The following is a 20,465-nucleotide window of genomic DNA, read 5'->3' as shown; positions in this document are numbered from 1 at the left end:
CTGTCCATCCACTCAGTCATACCACCCAGCCTTAACCCCACCCAATCAGGCCTGCCAGTCTGTTGGCACAGTGCCTCCTTTGTCCATCCACCCAGCCCTAACCCCACCCGAGCAGGCCTGCCAGTCTGTTGGCACAGTGCCTCCTTTGTCCATCCACCCAGCCCTAACCCCACCCGAGCAGGCCTGCCAGTCTGTTGGCACAGTGCCTCCTTTGTCCATCCACCCAGCCCTAACCCCACCTGAGCAGGCCTGCCAGTCTGTTGGCACAGTGCTTCCCCTGTCCATCCACTCAATCATACCACCCAACCCTAACCCCACCTGAGCAGGCCTGCCAGTCTGTTGGCACAGTGCTTCCCCTGTCCATCCACTCAATCATACCACCCAGCCCTAACCCCACCTGAGCAGGCCTGCCAGTCTGTGGGGACAGTGCCTCCTTTGTCCATCCACTCCATCATACCACCCAGCCCTAACCCCACCTGAGCAGGCCTGCCAGTCTGTTGGCACAGTGCCTCCTTTGTCCATCCACTCAGTCATACCACCCAGCCCTAACCCCACCTGAGCAGGCCTGCCAGTCTGTGGGCACAGTGCCTCTTTTGTCCATCCACTCAGTCATACCACCCAGCCCTAACCCCACCTGAGCAGGCCTGCCAGTCTGTGGGCACAGTGCCTCTTTTGTCCATCCACTCAGTCATACCACCCAGCCCTAACCCCACCTGAGCAGGCCTGCCAGTCTGTGGGCACAGTGCCTCCTTTGTCCATCCACTCAGTCATACCACCCAGCCCTAACCCCACCTGAGCAGGCCTGCCAGTCTGTGGGCACAGTGCCTCTTTTGTCCATCCACTCAGTCATATCACCCAGCCCTAACCCCACCTGAGCAGGCCTGCCAGTCTGTGGGCACAGTGCCTCTTTTGTCCATCCACTCAGTCATATCACCCAGCCCTAACCCCACCTGAGCAGGCCTGCCAGTCTGTTGGCACAGTGCCTCCTTTGTCCATCCACTCAGTCATACCACCCAGCCCTAACCCCACCTGAGCAGGCCTGCCAGTCTGTGGGCACAGTGCCTCTTTTGTCCATCCACTCAGTCATATCACCCAGCCCTAACCCCACCTGAGCAGGCCTGCCAGTCTGTTGGCACAGTGCCTCCTTTGTCCATCCACTCCATCATACCACCCAGCCCTAACCCCACCTGAGCAGGCCTGCCAGTCTGTTGGCACAGTGCTTCCCCTGTCCATCCACTCAGTCATACCACCCAGCCTTAACCCCACCCAATCAGGCCTGCCAGTCTGTTGGCACAGTGCCTCCTTTGTCCATCCACCCAGCCCTAACCCCACCCGAGCAGGCCTGCCAGTCTGTTGGCACAGTGCCTCCTTTGTCCATCCACCCAGCCCTAACCCCACCTGAGCAGGCCTGCCAGTCTGTTGGCACAGTGCTTCCCCTGTCCATCCACTCAATCATACCACCCAACCCTAACCCCACCTGAGCAGGCCTGCCAGTCTGTTGGCACAGTGCTTCCCCTGTCCATCCACTCCATCATACCACCCAGCCCTAACCCCACCTGAGCAGGCCTGCCAGTCTGTGGGCACAGTGCTTCCCCTGTCCATCCACTCAGTCATACCACCCAGCCCTAACCCCACCTGAGCAGGCCTGCCAGTCTGTGGGCACAGTGCTTCCCCTGTCCATCCACTCAGTCATACCACCCAGCCCTAACCCCACCTGAGCAGGCCTGCCAGTCTGTGGGCACAGTGCTTCTCCTGTCCATCCACTCAGTGGACCTGTTGACAGTGCTAACCAGCAGGTCCCAGGCCACTGAATGCATGTTGTGTAACATCTTGTTTCAGGGTGTGCTGTATTGTTTAGGGCAGTGTTTCTCAAACCAGTCTTTGAAAATCGTTTTGCATTAGCAGCAAATGCCATTTATTTCCCCCTCTTTGTATTCAGTCTGAGAAACAGCTGTAATTCAATGGTGATGTGATCATGATGTGGAGCCTTGAGGTTTATTCGACTCAGTCGAAAATGCAGTCCAAACACAGCTGGTAGCAATGTGAAAAAAAGTACATTCAAAACACAAGAAGGTTGTGAAAGGTCAAAAACCAGTTGATCAAATGAATGCCATTGAGAAGTGTGGAGAAGCAACATGCATGCTGCATGGTGTAAACACTCTTCACAAAGAGTTAACTGACAGCTAGCACTTCAGAAACTCAACCAGAATATAAAGCGCTTTGAGAAAACGTAATGTGAAAATAGTCTTTACAAATATAATTGAATTGAATTTCAGCAAAAGCCTACTCCCTGACCAGTAATGCAGCATATACCATATGTATGCATGAGAATAGCTTGAAAGCATTAAGACACACTGTGGTCACCATATTGTGTATTACTAATAACACTTCTTTTATGTGGGGTTTCAAGCCATCATGCATATTCAGGTTAACTTATGTAACTGGGTGTTACGGCACGGCGCAGGTGGGGAAAAGGTGACGATCCACCGGCAGCTCCATGACAACAAAACTGAACCAAACAGGGGAGGTACAAAATAAAGGACCATGAGGGGTCAAAAACAGACGGGAACAAATAAGGAATCAACTAAAAAAAAAAAAACTATAGATTAAACACAGCTACAGAACTAAGCTAAACAATGACCGGGACTGGGCAATAAAGGAAGGGTAACAGACACACAGAGTAGCATTTCATACAATTAACCAAGGCAGGTACTTAAATAAATAAATAAGGCCTAACAAAAGGCAGGTGTGAATCATCAAAAACAACCAATCAAAATGGGCACAGGGCAACAATACACAGGTGAAGTAACTAACACTAATGAGCACAGAACTAAGGAACTTACAAAACCTAAAACTAAGGTAATACAGGGAAATACTACACTAGGTGAAAATCAAGAGACAAGTAAAACAGAACATAACCAAGGTAGGTGCAGAGAACCATAAACAAGACAGATTAAACACAGATTTAAACAATATCAAACTAAGGATAAAGCAATAAATAACCAATAGGTGAAGCTAGCCTTTAACCCATAACTGTAGGGTTACAGCCTCCGTGCCACATGCTCAATCCCCTGAGCCATGTGGTTGTCCAAGGAGCAGGGTAACACACAAAGGTTAGACAGGGAGTGAAAAGGCGGGCTGGTCGGCCACACCTGCTGGCCAAACAAACTTTACCGTACGGTACGTATATACACAAGAATCACATTATGTATGGGGTTTGCTATGGTTGTTTCGCTGTTATCTGTGGTTTCGGCCACCCGTGGTAGATCTTGGAATGTATCACCCGCAGATAGAGTGGGATTACTGTGCTGTATTTAAGATTTGGGATGGCTAACCTGTTTTTAACACAGGCACAGAAAGGCTGGCATTATGAAATATGGGTTCTTTTTGTATTGTTTGCGATAAAATGATTAACTACATGCCCCATATTGCAATTTGGCTGCCTTACCCATATCCACTCCCTGTCTATGGCTACATAGGCCATAGAGAACTTTGCAGTGACTGTGAAGACCACAGCCCAGAAGCTGCAGAAATTTGGCACGGACTTGGCCGAGACGGAGCTCCCCAATGACGTACGGTGCACCAAAGATCTTCTGGCTGCCCACACTGAGAAACACGACAAGCTCAAGGTGAGCAGGACCTTCCAGGGGAACTAATTTTAGAATCTGGGTCTTTGGTCTCCGTCTGTTTTGGTCCATTAATGAATAACTCTGTTTTGGTTGTTTATGCATATTAGAGACATTTACTACATATGATATTAATAAGCTGTTTAGGTAAGAGCTTCAGCCAGTCTCCTGTACTTTCAAGCAGTATTACATTTATAAATGTAAAATATGTAGTGGTAAATAAGACTCAACCAAGGTCACATCCCAGGAGAAACTCGACTATAGCTCCCTGAGGAAATCCTTTTGGATAAAAGCCTTAGCTAATGTATAGAGCTGGATAGTATTTGAGACATTTAGATTATACAGGTCCCAGGTCAGTCTGTCTGGTGAATGTGGGTGTCTGTGTGAGAGTGGCTCATCGGCGAGGCCTGCGTAGATGAGGCTCTGGATACCCCCCTCGGGTTGGGGCGGGGGTGCTGCGGAGGGGGACGGTGGTGCCCCCGTGGGTGTTGGTGCTGCGTGTCGTGCCTGATGCCCGCTGCCCTGCTGCGTTCCCCCACAGCCCCCCCCCCCAGCCCACACCCACCTACACCAGACTAGATATAGGTACTGGGGGGTGATCAGCTAGTCACCCCCCAACTCTTTTAATTCCACTTTAGACACCACACCAAAGACATCACACTGCATCACACAGAGGGAAGGGGGAGGGTGACTAGCCACTCACCCCCCCTTTATTATTTTAATTGCACTTTAGACATACATCCATGTCACACCACTCCTTCACATAGGGCCTTGGAGGGCGGGGGGAGCTGTGCAGGTCCTGGGTCGGCTGCTTTGGCTGCCCGCAGCTGGACTGCGCAGCTCCCTCCCCCTCTATTTTAACTCCACCTTAGACATTGAGGGCTTGTGGGGGCTGGTGGGGGAGGCCCGCAGCTCTGGCTGGGGTATCCATCCCCCACTTGTGTCCCCCCACATTTTAACTGCACCCTAGCTCCACACACACGCCCATTCCCACTGATCAAGGGGGGTGGTGGGTGGACCGGGGGGCTTGGGGGATGGTGGGGGCAGTGGGTGTTGGCTGGCGGGCCCGGGTGCGGGGCGGCGACGTCCGCGGGGGGCCTCTAGCCTGCGACCTGGGGGCTGGGGGAACATCCTCTGGAGTCGTCCACTGGGCAATTCCAGGGCATCTGCTGCCGGGCCTCGAGATAAGTGTGTGCGTGTGGGCGTGCGTGTCGGTGTGTATCTGGTGAGTGTGGGTGTGGGTGTCGGTGTGTATCTGGTGAGTGTGGGTGTCGGTGTGTATCTGGTGAGTGTGTGCGTGTGGGCGTGCGTGTCGGTGTGTATCTGGTGAGTGTGGGCGTGCGTGTCGGTGTGTGTGTATCTGGTGAGTATGCATGTTCTGTATGTCTGCATGTATGGCCTGGGACGGGGCAGCACGTCGGTGATGGGGTGGTGCGGGTGAGTGTTGGGTGAATGTGGGTATTTGTGTATGAATCGCTCGTCAGCGATGCCGGAGCAGATGAGGCCCCAGACACCACCTCAGATTGGGGTGGGGGGTGCTGTGGTGGGGGGTGGTGGTGCCCCCCTGGGTGTTGGTGCCGGGCGTCCGGGCATGCCTTGCCTGATGCCTGATGCCTGCTGCATGGCAGCGTATCACCTATCACCCCATGCCCCCCCCCCCCCCCCCCCCCCCCGCCTGCATCCACCTACACCACACATAGGAAATGGGGGGTGATCAGCTATTCACCCCCCATCTCTTTTAATTACACGTTAGACACCACACCAAGACATCACACCGCACCACACAGAGGGAAGGGGGGGGATGACTAGCCACTCACCCCCCCCTCATTATTTTAATTGCACTTTAGACATACATCCATGTCACACCACTCTTTCACATAGGGCCGTGGAGGGCGAGGGGAGCTGTGCAGGTCCTGGGTCGGCTGCTTCGGCTGCCCGCAACTAGACTGCGCAGCTCCCTTCCCCTCTATTTTAACTCCACCTTAGACACTTAGGGCTTGGGGGGGCCGGTGGGTGTCTTTTTCCCCATATGCTCCCCCATATTTTAATGACACTTTAGTTCACATGTATACCACCAATGATCAAGGTGGATGGAGGGTGGACGGTCCCCGGGGGGGTTGGCTTGCTGCCGCCTGTGGCCGTAGGGTTCCTGGCTCGTGCTCGCCGGTGGGGGGCGCCCAGTGGCTCCCCCTTCTGCCTCCTTGGGCGGACGCGCGGCCCTCCGGTGGCGGGGGGCCCGGGTGCCTGGCCGCTGTGGGGCGGCTGGGTCCATGATCACTCGGGGCTCTCCTGGCCGTCTGGGGGCCCCGGGGCGGCGTGGTTGTGGCCTCGCACACTCATTGGGAATCATTCCATGTTGACCTGCACATTCTGACATCCTGAACTGCCGGACACGACGGGTAAAAAAAAAATAAAAAAATAAAAAAAATAGATTATACACCTTGGGGTCAATGTGCGCTTAAGTCAAAAAGGTGTGTAGCTGCTTCACTTAAGCAATGGAAGAACAGACCCCCTTGACTGTAGAACCAACCTAAAGATGACTTTTAAGTCACTACATTCATTGCTGCTGCAAAAAGCAACTGGTATTACATGGTACAGTATAAATCATTCTAAAAATTATCATCATTATCAGAAAGGCTGTTAATATGTAAAAAAAGACATGTAACTGGTAGTGTTTTTTTTCTCTCTAAATCTAAAGTCATATCATTTCATTTTAAGTCTTTCACACAATTGAACTGTGTTAAAACAGTGACCACTGCTTAACACGGCAGTGTCTGCACCCACATGACTCATTTGTTGTTCTAAACAACATTAGTTTTCCTCTTTCGTTGTAACAGGAAGAGCTTGAACACGCTGTAAAGGAAGGACTGACCCTGCTGTCCTGTATTAGAGAACAAGCAAAGAAGAACCCAAACAATAAACTCAACCCTGATGAGACTGAGAATGTAATAACTGTAGAGAGGTTGGTTAAACCCTAAAGCCCATTACGGAATGTGCCTTACTCTAATTATAATTAGTGTTCTTATTGTAAGCATGATTTCTTACCTATTATTGAATTAGTCACAATTACTGAAATGACCTTAATTCACTATTTTTCCATCAGCTGCACCCATTAATGTGTCCATTAATGTTTCAGGTTGCTGGCACAGCTAGACGAGACAGAAAATGCCTTTGAGGAGTTCTGGTCCAAACATCACCTGAAGCTTGAACAGTGCTTGCAGTTACGCCACTTCGAGCAGGACTTTCGAGATGTATGTTATCACTGAGAACCAAAGGCACTTCCTTGAGGATCTCAGCTATGCCCAGCAATAGGAGGCAATGATCTCATCTGTCTGCATCACCTCGCTCTGTTCTTCGGCAGGTCAAAGTGTCACTGGACAGTCTCATGGCGACGCAGGCGGCCCTCAGTGACATCGGGGACTGTGTCACGCGTGTGGAACAGCTGCTGAAAGACCTCAAGTCCTTGGAAGAGAAGGCTCAGGTTGGCTTTATTAAACTTTCAACACATGAATGAAGCTTTCTGAAATTATTGATGTGTTGTACACTCTGTACTACACTTTCTTTGTTACCCTTATTTGAAAGTCAGCATAATATTATCTTAGCTGTTTGATCCTTTTAAAGAACCTGCAGATTTTGCCTTTGTTTATTGCATCATATTGTTCCAACCCAAGCCACATTAATATTTTATTGCTTTTTAAAAGCGGTGTATAATGAACAGTGAATACTACAATGTAATCTACCTAACTGCATGACTCTCTTTGGTCACCTGTACATAAATCATTTTTGACCTAGTTTCTGAACTGGTTACCTGATTCAGTGTAGTAAAAATAATGAAATTATAATTTTTGCTTCCTGCAAAAGTTTTCATTATTTTAAAATGCCATACAAAAGAATGTATAAAATGCATTAATATTATAAAATTTCTATATGGATAACAGTGTAACTGCAATGTAATAATCATGACCCGTCTGAATTCAGGGAGCAGACACTTCACTGTCAGTTCTGTGGTTATGCTCTAAGAACTTTTTGGATAACACACCTTTTATAGTGGGACACAGATAGTTCGCGCCCCCTCCTCGAACCAGATTATTCCAGCTGGGGTGGAGCACATGCACTGTAACATATATCCCTTTTGCAGTTTGCATCTTGCAAGCATGTATTTACTTAATACTGCATGTATCTTCATGTGTCACTTTGCATGACTCTCCCCCCCCCCTTATCTCGTCGGTGTTTTCCTGTTGCTGTCTGATAAACGCGCTCCAGACTGACACCTGTACTCTCCAGCCTACATTTCTGCGAATTCTGCCTAGCTTAAGGTTCCAGCGAACAGTCACACTATGGTTAACTCTTAATTATCTTTAGCTTACATTCTTGGGTGTCAACTGTTTAACACACAGGTACTCCTGCATTAGTATAAAAATACATTCTAAAGCGTTTACAAATATATACCTTTTTAGGCAATTTTTCTCTCATTTTTTATGCAAAGTACATGGTCAAAGCACCTATTCAAGATAAAATAATAATTGATCACATTTTTATTGATGTTGCATTACATAATTAAAGTCCTAGCACAATAGCCCCCCACCAACAAACAAATATATAGTGCTGCAGTGTTGTGTGTGTAACGTAATACATGCTTCCGTTCCCCCTTTGTCTGTAGCTGGTGATGGTGATGCTGTCCCGTCTGTGTTGCAGGAATCCTTAGAGAGGGCACAGAAGCATGCTCTGCATGGTGACCAGCTGATACAGAGCAATCACTACGCCGTTGACTCCATCCGGCCCAAGTGCGTGGAGCTGAGGCGAATTTACGATGACTTTACCAATGAGGCCAAACGGAAATACGACATACTGGCGAAATCCCACGAAATCCATAAACTGATGGATAAGGTAACAACAAAAACACAATCAGGTGTCACCTCTGTTTTGTTAATGTTTTATAATACAGAGTAATGACTCCTTCAAAAAATGTCATGCCAGAGAACAGCTAGCTAAAGAGAATGACTTTAAAAGAGCACAAGGCCGCAATGTTTTGCACTTAGCTACTTTGCTATCCCTATTTGAGAAATTTCCTCTAGGGTTAGTGGTAAAGAAGATGGATAAACATGAATTTTTATATTTATCATGAATGGATGATTGAATGTACATGGCTGATGTCTGTGATAATGTATTTTGGCCTTGAGGTTTAATAAGGTTCATGGTGCGTGTGCATTTTATGAAATTGTGTGGTTTATTTTGGTAAACAACCTGTCGTCTGCTGCAGGTGAACCACTGGTGTGAGTCCGGCGTGTACTTGCTGGCGTCTCAGGCTGTGGACAAGTGTCAGTCTCAGGAAGGTGCTGAGGCTGCTCTTCAGGACATCGAGAGATTCCTGGAAACCGCAAAGGAACACCAGCTGACATACCTGAAGGACCTCTACAACCAGTATGAGATTGTACTCACAGCTGAGGTCAAGGTATATCTGCTGGAAACTTCATGTGAAGCGGGGGCATCAATGCCAGAAGTCAGAACCATTACTTTGATTTGACGATAAAAATTCAATGCATGTAGGTTGAAGAGCAGAGAGAAGACTAGAAGTAGGTGATGTAAGAACAGTTAGATGGATAACTTGCCTTCATGTTCAGTCTCTCTTTTGATTTTTTATTTTTTTTCCTTGGATGGTATTCTTCCAGAGCAATGTGCGGAAGTCCCTGCAGAGGCTCGAGGATGTACAGGAGATGTTTGAGAAAAGACATGTCAGTCTGAAAAAGTTGTCTGCCAAGCAGACCAGGCCTGTGCAGCCAGTTGCCCCTCGGCCAGAGTCTTCCCCAAAACGGTCCTCACCCAAGGCTCCTCGGACAACCGGCCATCGTAAGTTACCCCCAAGATAAAACCTGTAATCTTCACCCTTTTTTTTTGCTGACTAAATAAGCTTTACACTACTGTATGAGTAAAGTCCTTTTCCAGAAAATGAAGATCTATTCCGATGATCTTTGAGGCTGTATAGACAGTTCTTTGTAGCAGTTTGAGGTCCTGAGCAGTTGTATTTCCCATCCATATCATGGTCCACCCAGTCAGGATGCTCTCAGTGGTGTAGTGGTAGAAGTTCACCAGGGTCAACAATCAGGATGTCCAGGAACCGGAAGCTGCTGACTGTCTCAATGGGAGATCCATTGGTGATTAGTGAGGAATCGACACCTCCGGTCTTTCTGAATTTGACTGTGATCTCCTTTGTCTTGTCAGTGTTGGTGGTCAGGTCTGTTGCCTCCTTGTAGGCAGCCTTGTCACCATCACTGATGAGCTTAGTCACAGTGATGTTGTCTGCAAATTAGATGATGCTCTTTCTGCCATGCTTTGCTACACAGTCATAGAATAGACTGTATAGCATCGGCATGAGGCAGCGGCCTTGTGAGACAAGTGTTGATGTGGACTCAATGCAGAAGATTAGTTACGCAGAAGTCCGTTTAGGCATTTTCACACCTATAGCTCGGTTTCTCTGGTTCGAATCAGTTGATGAATTTGTAAACTTGGGGTGTTTTGCTTTCAATCAGAGGAAAATCCATCTGAAGCGACAATACACCACAAACCATGTGCGAACGTTCATTCTGCTTATTGACCAGATGTCAGTGGCAGGAGCAAGAAAGTAAACACTAGACCAAGACCTCATTTCCTTTCTCCTTCTCCTTGGGACCAGACCGAGACCTCCTCTCAAGGGTCTCAGTGCGGTTGTTTTGGGTCGCACCCGAGTGCGATTACTGTGTTCACACCTGCTCAAAATAAGGGGGAAATCGAACCAGAGTCAGGGCTATAAAGTGCTGGTGTGAAAACACCTAGTCTCAAACGGAGCTCTCAGCTTTAACACCAGTTTGGGAGGTATAATGCTGTTGAAAACCGAGTTGTTAATGAATTGCGTCCTGATGTAGGGTTTTCTTTAATCTAAATGCCCCAGAGCAGTGTGCAGGGCATGGGAGGCAGCATTATCCATAGATCTGTTATGTTGGAGTGGAGTGGAACCAGGGTTGAGGGGATGTTGAGGTTACGCTATCCAGGCAGTTCATAACTATGGAGGTTAAAGCGATGGGACAGTAGTTGTTCAAGCAGATAAGAGTAGCTTTCTTTGCCTCATACACAATTCTGGTCAGCTTTTAGGCAGAGTGGTACAGTGTACAAAAACAGGGACAAGTTGAACATGTTGGCATACACTGATGCTCAAGCTGTTCAGCTCATCTGGGAGTGAGGCGGAGGTGTCTGTAGATGCAGCTGTCGAGCTTCTGTAATTCATTATCGCATGCAGTTCTTTCCACAAGCGTCGCAGATCTGAGCTGCCAAAGTTGTTCTCCAGCTTCTGTTGGTACTGTTACCTTTCCAGCCATAATAGTCCTTTATAGCTCAAGCCTGGCAGTTCACTCCCTCAGCACTAGGTAAATGGTGGTATTGATCCAGGGCTTCTGGTGGGGGTTGGAGTGGCCAGTCCTGGATAAACCATGGGGTCCTCCTTCCTTCCCTGCATATCGCTGATGATCACACCTTCCTTTTAATGATCTTCTGGAATCCAGAGAGACCACAGCCTACAGATATATTGCTAATGTTATTCAGCCTGATTAGACCTTCACATGCACGTACAACTGAATAACACATGAGGAAAAGATGCCTATTAATATTATGATCTTCACCATATAGCTGCTTAAATCAGATCATTTAACAGTTGTGACAACCTCGGCTCTCAAGGAGCAACATAAAGGAGTCGGGCCACCACAAGATTAACAAAGAAATATGTTTATTAATTAAAATAAAGTTAGGGGAAAGGGGAGAAAGGGGATGTATAGTGTGGCAGTGCAGGCTGCAGAATGGGGGTATGGCCAGGTCCATTACAGGGTAGAATGGGCCAAGGGATTCATGTTGCCTTTGTTACATATTTGTTCACCATTATGATCTGTTTTGTTTCAGCACCAAACCACAGGGTTACAGAGAAGACCAACCCTCCAAAGCAACCTGCCGATACTGATTTGGCAAAAAAGAAAAACATCCGCAAATCCAAAGGCATTAAGGTAAAGTACGGTACCCAGCTTAAAGAGTGGCAGTCATTAGAAAAGTGGCTCTGTTGGACTGGAAATGATTCATTAATACTACTGCTCTCCTTTTATAAGACGAGTCAGATTTGGTTTCACTGCAGCCGTTCTTGATGGGACTAGTGAAAGTTCATTGTATAACTTTAAGGATAAACATATGGAAGCCCTCAAATGCAGAACAAATCAGAAAACTGAACGCCAATTCAGAAAACCCAATGACAATTCAGAAAACCCAATGACAATTCAGAAAACAATTTTGGAGTTCTCGTTATGATATAGTGTCCAATCAGTGCAAGACCTGAAGAGATTCAGTAAGTACTTACCTTTTCTGGTTTTAGTTAATTTCGGTGTATTTTCTGAGTTACCATTGTGATTTCTAATTGCAGTAGCAATTTCTGATGACCTCTTTGTGACATGCCATTGTGCTTTCTGATTTATTCATTTGTTTTGCACTTCAGGCCTTTTGTATAAACGAGATGGCAGATGCAGCTTTTGAAGACCTTGCTTTGAAATGTCACTCTCCTGGTGTAAGAGTGTAGCTGGTGTTTTAAAGTTAGTTCATTACTGATGTCAACATGACAGCTAAAGTGTGGCATTAATGTCACACCATAGGTTTTTCTGTACTCTATCAGATCAACTTTATAGATAAATATGGTAAACAAAAGCCAGCAATACATTAATCTGTCCTCCCTGTCATATTCTGTCTCTTAGTCTGACTGATAGACAGTAAAGTCCTTGATCATTTAAATTGGCCAGTTTTCTGCCATTTGTTTGCAGATTGAAGTCATGCATGAAGCCAGCCAGGGAGGATCGAGTCACGCAGTAGTGTCGAATGAGACAGAAGAAACTTTGTCAAGCAGAAGAAGGTAAAAACTAACTCTCTACAGGGACAGTGTCAATCTCAATTGTGACACTGACATTCATTCTGTGTTTTCTCTGTTGTTGAATGTACCTTTACACTTCTATAGTGTCTATCATGTACCAAAGTTTTTACATTTCATTTCTAGAAAAAAATTTCACAAGGATATTGCATATGTATATTATATATTTTTATGAATGCTTTCAACAATCAATCAATAATCAATTATTAGTTAATTATGGCTGAACTCTCCATAGAAGCGGGCACCCTTGTTAACTAGCTATTTAACATATTTAACTTGCATGTTGCAGATGAACCAGGTGAACTATTAAATATCCACACACCCATTTAATGGAAAATGTGCAATCATTCAACAATCTTAAAACAGTTCATCAGAATGCACTTCAAAATATATTGAAATGGCCTTGTAGCAGAGCACTGAATCAGTTCTAATTACACACAAATAATTAGGAAAAGATTGCACCAATTTTAAACAGGTTAATTTGCATTAAAAAAATGTTTTAATGAAAACATTCCATAAGGCTTTGTTAAAACAATTAGCCTGAATTCACAAAGCCTTGGTCAATAATCTTTGCTAAAGCATCTGGTCCATTATTACTGTCTATCTCCTTCAACTGATATTTAGCTTGTGGCATATTAGTGTGGATGGGATGTGAACTCCCAATGCAGTGTCTCCAGCTTTTTTGTTACAGTGAGAGCTACTTTTACAAAGGAAATAATCTGGGGAGCTACCAAGGAGCAACAGTATATTTTGCCAACCAGGGACGAGGGTCCCTGTGTGACTCAGCAGGTTCAGACACTCTGCCTGTGAGCAGAAGGTTGCTGGTTCAAATCCTGTGGTTGGCAGAGTGATTTAACTGCTGGGTCTTCAGTAAGGCCCTTAACCCCACCTGCTCTACGGCCTGGCTGATTCTTTTTCTATTAAATGATACATTTTTGAAGTCATTACCCCATTTTATGCTTTAGATCTGTAATAAAATATATAGCTTTATGTACTGGGCTGCTTCGATCTGATCTTGAGTTTATATGCCTTGAATCATAGAATTTAAAACTCAAGGTATGTGTGAGCACACCTCTCTAACCTAATGGTTACCCCTGATATCTCTGTCCTTGGTATCTTGAGAGCAGGTAGATATTTTAACAGAAATGCTGCAGACTCGAACCTTTGCTACTGCCTGAGAACAAGTTATTTACGGTTGCTGACATAAAGGTAGGTTAGTTACTAGTAAGATGTAAACGTAAAACTTTACAACAGCCCTTTTTGTCAAGGAGTGAAAGGGCAGTGAATTCTATGAAAAGGCTGCTATACAGGAGTAGGTGCTGTACGGTTTACACAGAAGCACTGCTTTCATGACTGTACAGTACAGCTTCCCCATGAGTCCAGTGGACACATTCACATTTTGGGGACTAGTTGATATCTTCCAGAGGTAGTGGATGTCTGAAACATGTCCATGAGAGGTTATCATCTTGTCATAGATACAAGGGTGATATGGTGCTTTTCCTTCACCTGAGAAATAAGCATGATCTTGAGGTGAAACCCCTATTGTACTGGCAAAGATGCCCATGAAAACATCATCAATGGGAAGTGTAGTGTGCAGAGTCATGGTCGCTTGGTAGATTTTGTGCATGATGTCCCTGGACACCACATATGCTGCTCCCGCTGTGTAGTCTGGGTAGGAAATCCATGGATACATCTCATAAGGCACATAGTACTTGCTCTTTCTGTGACGGACAGGGGGGGATCCTTTGTGCACACGGCCCACCCAGAGATCGTGCACATCCCTACTGCTCAGACCCTGCAGATAGTGCACTAAGTTGGGCATGTGTATAAACATATCGTCGTCAGTCGACATGACGAACCTGGCTTGTCTGCAGTAGGTGTAAGCCCATTGGAACTGGAGGACCAGCTTCACAGTAAGATTGTGGAACGTGTCGGCAAAGTCCTGCTGGACAAGGTCTTTATACCTGCGAGCCTCGCTGATGAGCTCTCGCTGGATGTAGCCCCTTTGCTGGTGCTGCTCGTGCACGCCCAATGCAAACACCACTCTCATTCTGACGCCCAGAGTCTGCAAGATGTACATCTCATTGCCCCAGGTCAAGCGAATAGAATGCCTCCTATCCACATTATTAGGAGATGACTTCACGAACAGGAGAAGGAGCACGTCCTCTTTTTCACATTTGTGCTCATTGTTGATCAAGTAGGGGTAGGTGTTGAGGATCTGGGCCTTCTCTTGACTAGTGAAGAAACTGCTGTTTATGAAACTGTAATTGTTGATCAAGTAACGGTACAAGTACGACTTCAGGTGACTGACTACACGTTCATCCAGGTCCTCCCAACAGACTATTGTCATAGACAAGACAAACCATGTGACTGTCAGTTGGAATATTTTACATTTCCTGAATTTTCTTAAATTTACGAACATTCTGAAATCCTCCTACTGTTTCCTTGTCAAGTCCAATAGAGAAAAACTTTCATCTTATTAATTCTATGCGAGGCATACACATATTTTCCGAATACTGAGGGTTTATCAAAAATACCATCTTCAAACAACTATTCCAGTGATAAGATTTGGCTCTTGAAGTGGTTGAATTGGCTGTGGATGACTTTATGATTTTCTGAGGTATGTCGTGCTGTCTTGATTTCTGAAAAAGAGTAAAGAGTGTATGAGAAGTCAGAAAACCATCACACTGCCCATCTGTCCTTCAATCATCCGACTCCTAACCACTTATCCAGTGTACAGTGTATATATAATACAGTGTATAGCTTTTATATTGTAGCTCAACAAGTAGAGCACTACATTAGCAACACAAAGGTTCCCCAGGTCACACACCCTTTCCTCTTCTGTAAGTTGCTTTGGATAAAAGAATCAGATGAATGAGTAAATGTTGTAACATTTGGGACAAGGACCTAATTTTTTTTATTTGCCTCTGAACTCCACACGTTTAGATCTGTAATCAACTCACTCAACTCAAAAATCAGATTTAATAAAATGGTAGAAATTACATCAATTACACAGCCCACAATTTCAGGCCACCATAATGTTTGGGACACATGGCTTCCAGGTGTTTTAAGTGGTACAGCATCTTTCAGCATCTAGTCTGTATTCTAGGCTTTCGATAACCTTTGGAGTGTTGTATTGGCACTTGTCAACTTGAGGACCAAAGTTATGCCAATGAAACTGAAGGAAACGACTATGAGGCTAAGAATCAAGAATAAAAAAGTGTGAGACACTGGACAAACTTTAGTCTTACCAAAAACATCAGTATGAAACAAGATAAAAGAGCACAGGCGAGCTTTGTAATCAGAAAGTCTAAGAACCTAAGAAACCAGCTGATGAGAGAAGAATTCTCACCATAATGAAAAAAAAATCCCCGAACACCTGTCTGAGAAATCAGAAACACTCCTTAGGAGTCAAGGGTGGATTTGTCAATGACTATTGTCTGCAGAAGACTTCATGAACTGAAATACAGGAGGCTACACTGCAAGATGCAAGCCACTGTTTAGCGGCAGGATGGCCAGGTTACAGGTTGCCAGAGCTGGACTGGGATTCAGTATTTGCGCTGGACTTGAGTCCACCACGATTAACTGAAAATACAAGAACTGTCATTGATTACTGATGAACAAGCACGGGATCAGCACGTAACTAACAGTTACTGTTCCACTAGACATGCACTCCTACATTATTTGTGCCCCCTTAAGATGTGATAATCCATAAAACACTTGCAGCTAAACTTATGATCAGCTATTGAAACCACTGAATTATGCATTTAGGCACTTAATATTAATTTAAATTGACACCCTTCACTGAGACACTTACCAATAAAGCAAACTTGTAGCCATATGGTGGAATCTTGCGTAAACTGGTATTTCGTTATTCGTTCTCCTATTTATTTGACCGTAGTAGGACACCGGGGTGAGTTCTGACGGACATTATGATCAAAATCCAATTTAGAAACGTAGCTTAGTTTTTTTTCTTCTTCTTCTATCGCGGACACAGACGAGTCACGGAGAGGCAGCGGGTTTTCTTATCGGTGCGGTTACTGTTTCTGGCTGTTGCCTGGGCTGCCTCCACTTCATTTGACTGCGCCCGAAGGAGGAAATACTGCTCGGTCGGAGATCTTTGGTTGCCTACACCCATAACCGGTTCCCATAAAATGATATGTCCTGTCTCTTGCTTTCAAGGAGTGGAGTGACTAGCTGTCCTTTAGCACTATGAGCAACAGTCACCCTAGAATTTGTCACCTGAATCACATAAGCACACCAGCATAATGCGTTTTATTCTGTGCGTAATTTCATTATAGTGTAAAGAATGTTTAACTTGTTCACTCGCTGTTCAGTTGAATGTCTTCTGTGTCCTCGTCATATGCTGGATAACAAGAGGGCATTTAACATAGCTTTTATATATGGCAAACGTATTCTGGTTATCCAAGATACGTTTAGCTTGCATTTTAAACGCAAACGTTGTACTTACTGGAAATGTGATTGCTTTACGGTTGCATGAGTGATGGGTTCACCTAATGCTGGACCTTTTTTGTATAAAAAATTATATACACTAACGTAGTAAGTGTGTGTAGAAGTGGACAGCTTTCGCTGTCAGGCTTTTTCGTGAATTGGACAACCGATAGTCAGTGCACCTTAAATAGCGCTGTACACCCTGAGGTATAGAAATTAAATCCTCAAACCTCATATCAAGCCCTTTTAATAACTAGTTTAAGTTCTATGATAGTTCCGTTATATTTATATTTAGTTCAACAACTGCCCAAAGCTACAAGTTTAGATGTTAAGCTTGATGTTTATAGTTATTATTAAAGCAAACACACATAGGTATCCATATCTTTGTGGGGACTCTCTATTCATAACCTCAATCTCAACTATGACAAACTTAATCTCTACAGATTTTTTTTTTTTAATAAAATAAAATAGAAAAAAAGTCCACCAATGTCAAAATAGATTGTCATCGCATTGTGGAGACATTTGGTCCCCACAATGTAATGTTTACCTGGACCACACACACACACACACACTATACATAGCTTGATTCATATCGAAAACACCAACCACTTACTTTTCATTGGAGATGTTTCTCCACTTGCAGTTGTCACTATAGTAAAGAGTCTGTAGCTAATGAACTAAATATTTTTCTTCCTAGACACATCATGAATGAGCTGATTGAAACAGAAAGACTGTATGTTGAAGAGTTGCAAAGCATCATAGAGGTATGTGTGATAATGCATGTGAAATGAATATTTAATTTCGACATTGTCATGACAATCATTCAAACACTTCTCTGGCATTTTTCAGATTATGGTGAAACTTTATATACTATTTTACTTCAGCAAATTTGGTTATTTGCATCCCAGAGTGTTTGTCAAACAAACAAATAAATAAAATTACTCAATTTTTGATTTTGATGAAATTTGTCATGTGAATTGCACATACCTTGGAGAGCTCAGAAATGTTTTTCCCCCTTTGAGATATATAACACCTTTTCCACTCCATGGGTGCCAAGAAAGTAATATAATTTAGATTATGATAATTTAGAGTTTTTTTATGAGTCTTTTGTTATTACAGCTACATGACTTGGTTATAGCTCATTTGAAAGGTCAAACTGAATACTTTTTCATGGTCAAATTTAACTTTTGCGCAAGTCTAAGTTGCTTTTTTTCTAGGTCGAGTGAGCTGCATTTTTTTTTAATATATACTTTTGGTTATTTTAAAAAACAGTGAAGGGCTTGGAGTAATTAGTCAAGTCAATTTTTTATAATGAAATACATATGTATCTGTACTACTTGTATACAAAATATTGGCTTGTTACCTGGGCCCTGAGATAAAGTGAGGAATTTGTTTAAAATGCCATTTTATGAACTGCGAGAAGGTATGTGGGAGGACAGGGTGCATTTTTACATTTAACTGGAAGAAACTACTTTTACCTGGTATTCAGACAAAAAACGTGTAATTCAATAGCTTTCTTGTCCATACAAAGCACACCTCAAAGAAATCCTGGTCATTTTCAATGAAACATGATTAATATGAACTTTGTTCAGTTAGAAGACCAGACCTGCAGGACTGCATCTGAGAAGGATTTTATGTGGTACAGCAGTGTTAGTTTCCGATGCCTTACTTAATTAAACATATTTTACTTAGTTGTCGTTTGAGTGATGAAGCTATCCACATGTAGGCATTCCCAGGCTTAGGGGCTAAGGATGTACTGTTGTTCCTTGTAGGGCTATGCTGCTGAGCTGGATAACTCTGAGCTATCCCATCTAGTGCCAGCAGCTCTTGAGAACAAAAAAGAAGTCCTGTTCGGCAACCTTCCAGAAATCTATGAGTTTCATAAGAGGTAAGGAAGGTCACTCGTTTAAATTATTTGTGCAGGTTGCAGTTTGACTTGTAATTAACACAAGGTTCATCTGCATGATTGTAATAGCCTAAAAGTAGAAAAGCAATTACAGTATCATCTAAGCTAAGGGTTTCCAACCCCCTGGTGCTGGATCACTGCGAGTATTTCACCGGACCGTGGAATGCTGGGGGTGTTCAGCAGGGTTGGTTTCTTTAAAAATATAAACTATAAATTTTAAAGCCACGCCTTATTTGAGGCACCTGATGACTATGTGTATTTTTCACGCCTGGGAAAAAATTGGAACAATTTAACTTATTAAACGTACTGAGTGTGTCCTTTCCGATCGATCTGCTGCCAGTTGGTAATGCCTAATCAAAGTAAATTACATGGTGGAGGACTCACCTCAGACAAGGCTGACCATGTTCTGAAGGGTCCTTGGAGACAGATCAGTCTATTTCATGACCTCCACATGGATATTATATTTCCCATGGTCATTTGATCACAGGTTATATTGGGTTACAGTTAGCGGCACAGTCACAAAAAGGCCTCAAACGTGACACTAAAGGGTGCCGTATTTGATATCAGCAGTACCTGATACATCCTTGTCACTTTCACATGCATATCTTATTGAAGCTCCATCATCACCTCCATCAAAGTCCAACCTGTTATGCTTCAGGCATGTTTATTGAGTTTCTGCTATGGAATAATTATCTAGGCTAATGCTAAACAACATTCAAATGCTTCAAACATCTGACCATGTGACTTAGGTTTATCTTGAATTTTGACCTTTACACCAAAACCTGCTGTATCCTCAAAGCACCATACTGCATGTAAATCTGTATAGGGCTCATTTTGTGTTTCGTTTGAATAATATTTAGTCCTTTAGTCATGAAACAGATTGTAATTTTGCTCTTCAATGTATAGCTTAAATATTTATTTATAATATTTTGTCCTGAATTATTTTAGTGATATTTACAAATATACAGAATCTGCAAATGTGAAACAGGACACTAAAAGGCGTTAATTATATATACTTTTATTAAATGATAATGACTTGCCATGTAGCCTAGTGTTACCCCAGAATACAAATTTTTACAGCTCCAGTAAATGTCTTCCCTGCTTTTCATTTATTATTATTATTAATTTAATAGGACATTTCTGAAAGAGCTTGAAAACTGCATGGAAAATCCAGAAATGGTGGGAACATGTTTTTTGAAACAGGTGAGTGGGTCAGACATGAGAAAAACTACTTGCTGACAAATAGAGGATGAGTAGGATGAAGGGTGAAGCTCCATTTGCCTCCATTTCCCTTTTTCTCTAGAAAGAAGACCTGCAGATCTATGAAAAGTACTGTCAAAACAAGCCGCGCTCTGAAGCTCTGTGGAGGCAGTGTGGGGATAGCACTTTCTTCCAGGTGACTGTTTGCTTTCGTTTGTTGCTTCACAACAATAGCAATGATGATGGTGATAATGATGGTGATGATGATGCTGGCAGTGACATGAGGATGTTAATACTATGGTGATGTGAGTAATGTGGTGGAGATGATAATGGGGATGTGATGGTGATGACAATG

At 44.1% G+C, this 20,465-nt stretch overlaps 2 protein-coding genes and 1 long non-coding RNA gene across 10 annotated transcripts in view; 1 reads left to right on the top strand and 2 right to left on the bottom strand.

Annotated features, from left to right (window-relative positions):
- The window catches only part of mcf2l2 (MCF.2 cell line derived transforming sequence-like 2), a 62,243-nt gene that overhangs the window by 22,117 nt on the left and 19,661 nt on the right, over window positions 1-20,465 (top strand). For all 8 annotated transcript variants that reach the window (XM_072699946.1, XM_072699945.1, XM_072699944.1 and 5 more), the window contains 13 exons: window positions 3,480-3,629; window positions 6,464-6,588; window positions 6,763-6,877; window positions 6,988-7,107; window positions 8,322-8,513; window positions 8,887-9,078; window positions 9,296-9,473; window positions 11,550-11,650; window positions 12,449-12,537; window positions 17,702-17,768; window positions 18,777-18,892; window positions 20,044-20,113; window positions 20,214-20,306. In XM_072699946.1, the coding sequence (XP_072556047.1) occupies window positions 3,480-3,629; window positions 6,464-6,588; window positions 6,763-6,877; window positions 6,988-7,107; window positions 8,322-8,513; window positions 8,887-9,078; window positions 9,296-9,473; window positions 11,550-11,650; window positions 12,449-12,537; window positions 17,702-17,768; window positions 18,777-18,892; window positions 20,044-20,113; window positions 20,214-20,306 (1,608 nt within the window). The remainder of the gene's footprint in view (window positions 1-3,479; window positions 3,630-6,463; window positions 6,589-6,762; window positions 6,878-6,987; window positions 7,108-8,321; window positions 8,514-8,886; window positions 9,079-9,295; window positions 9,474-11,549; window positions 11,651-12,448; window positions 12,538-17,701; window positions 17,769-18,776; window positions 18,893-20,043; window positions 20,114-20,213; window positions 20,307-20,465) is intronic.
- Window positions 5,378-9,004, bottom strand: LOC140578524 (uncharacterized). Its single transcript, XR_011982764.1, has 3 exons — window positions 8,871-9,004; window positions 6,411-8,501; window positions 5,378-6,009 (listed from the first exon to the last, which is right to left on the bottom strand). It is a non-coding gene; the product is annotated as an uncharacterized lncRNA (long non-coding RNA).
- On the bottom strand, window positions 12,699-16,776 carry b3gnt5a (UDP-GlcNAc:betaGal beta-1,3-N-acetylglucosaminyltransferase 5a). Its single transcript, XM_023844295.2, has 2 exons — window positions 16,370-16,776; window positions 12,699-15,194 (listed from the first exon to the last, which is right to left on the bottom strand). Exon 2 carries the CDS (start codon window positions 14,972-14,974, stop codon window positions 13,841-13,843), a length of 1,134 nt encoding a protein of 377 aa, XP_023700063.1. The 5' UTR covers window positions 14,975-15,194; window positions 16,370-16,776; the 3' UTR covers window positions 12,699-13,840.

Source organism: Paramormyrops kingsleyae, chromosome 15 (assembly GCF_048594095.1).
Source record: "Paramormyrops kingsleyae isolate MSU_618 chromosome 15, PKINGS_0.4, whole genome shotgun sequence".
Classification (NCBI taxonomy): domain Eukaryota; kingdom Metazoa; phylum Chordata; class Actinopteri; order Osteoglossiformes; family Mormyridae; genus Paramormyrops; species Paramormyrops kingsleyae.
This window is presented reverse-complemented; position numbering and strand designations above follow the sequence as displayed.

Excerpts from the sequence above, each read along its gene's own strand:
- b3gnt5a (XM_023844295.2), bottom strand. The coding sequence starts at position 14,974 with ATGTTCGTAAATTTAAGAAAATTCAGGAAATGTAAAATATTCCAACTG.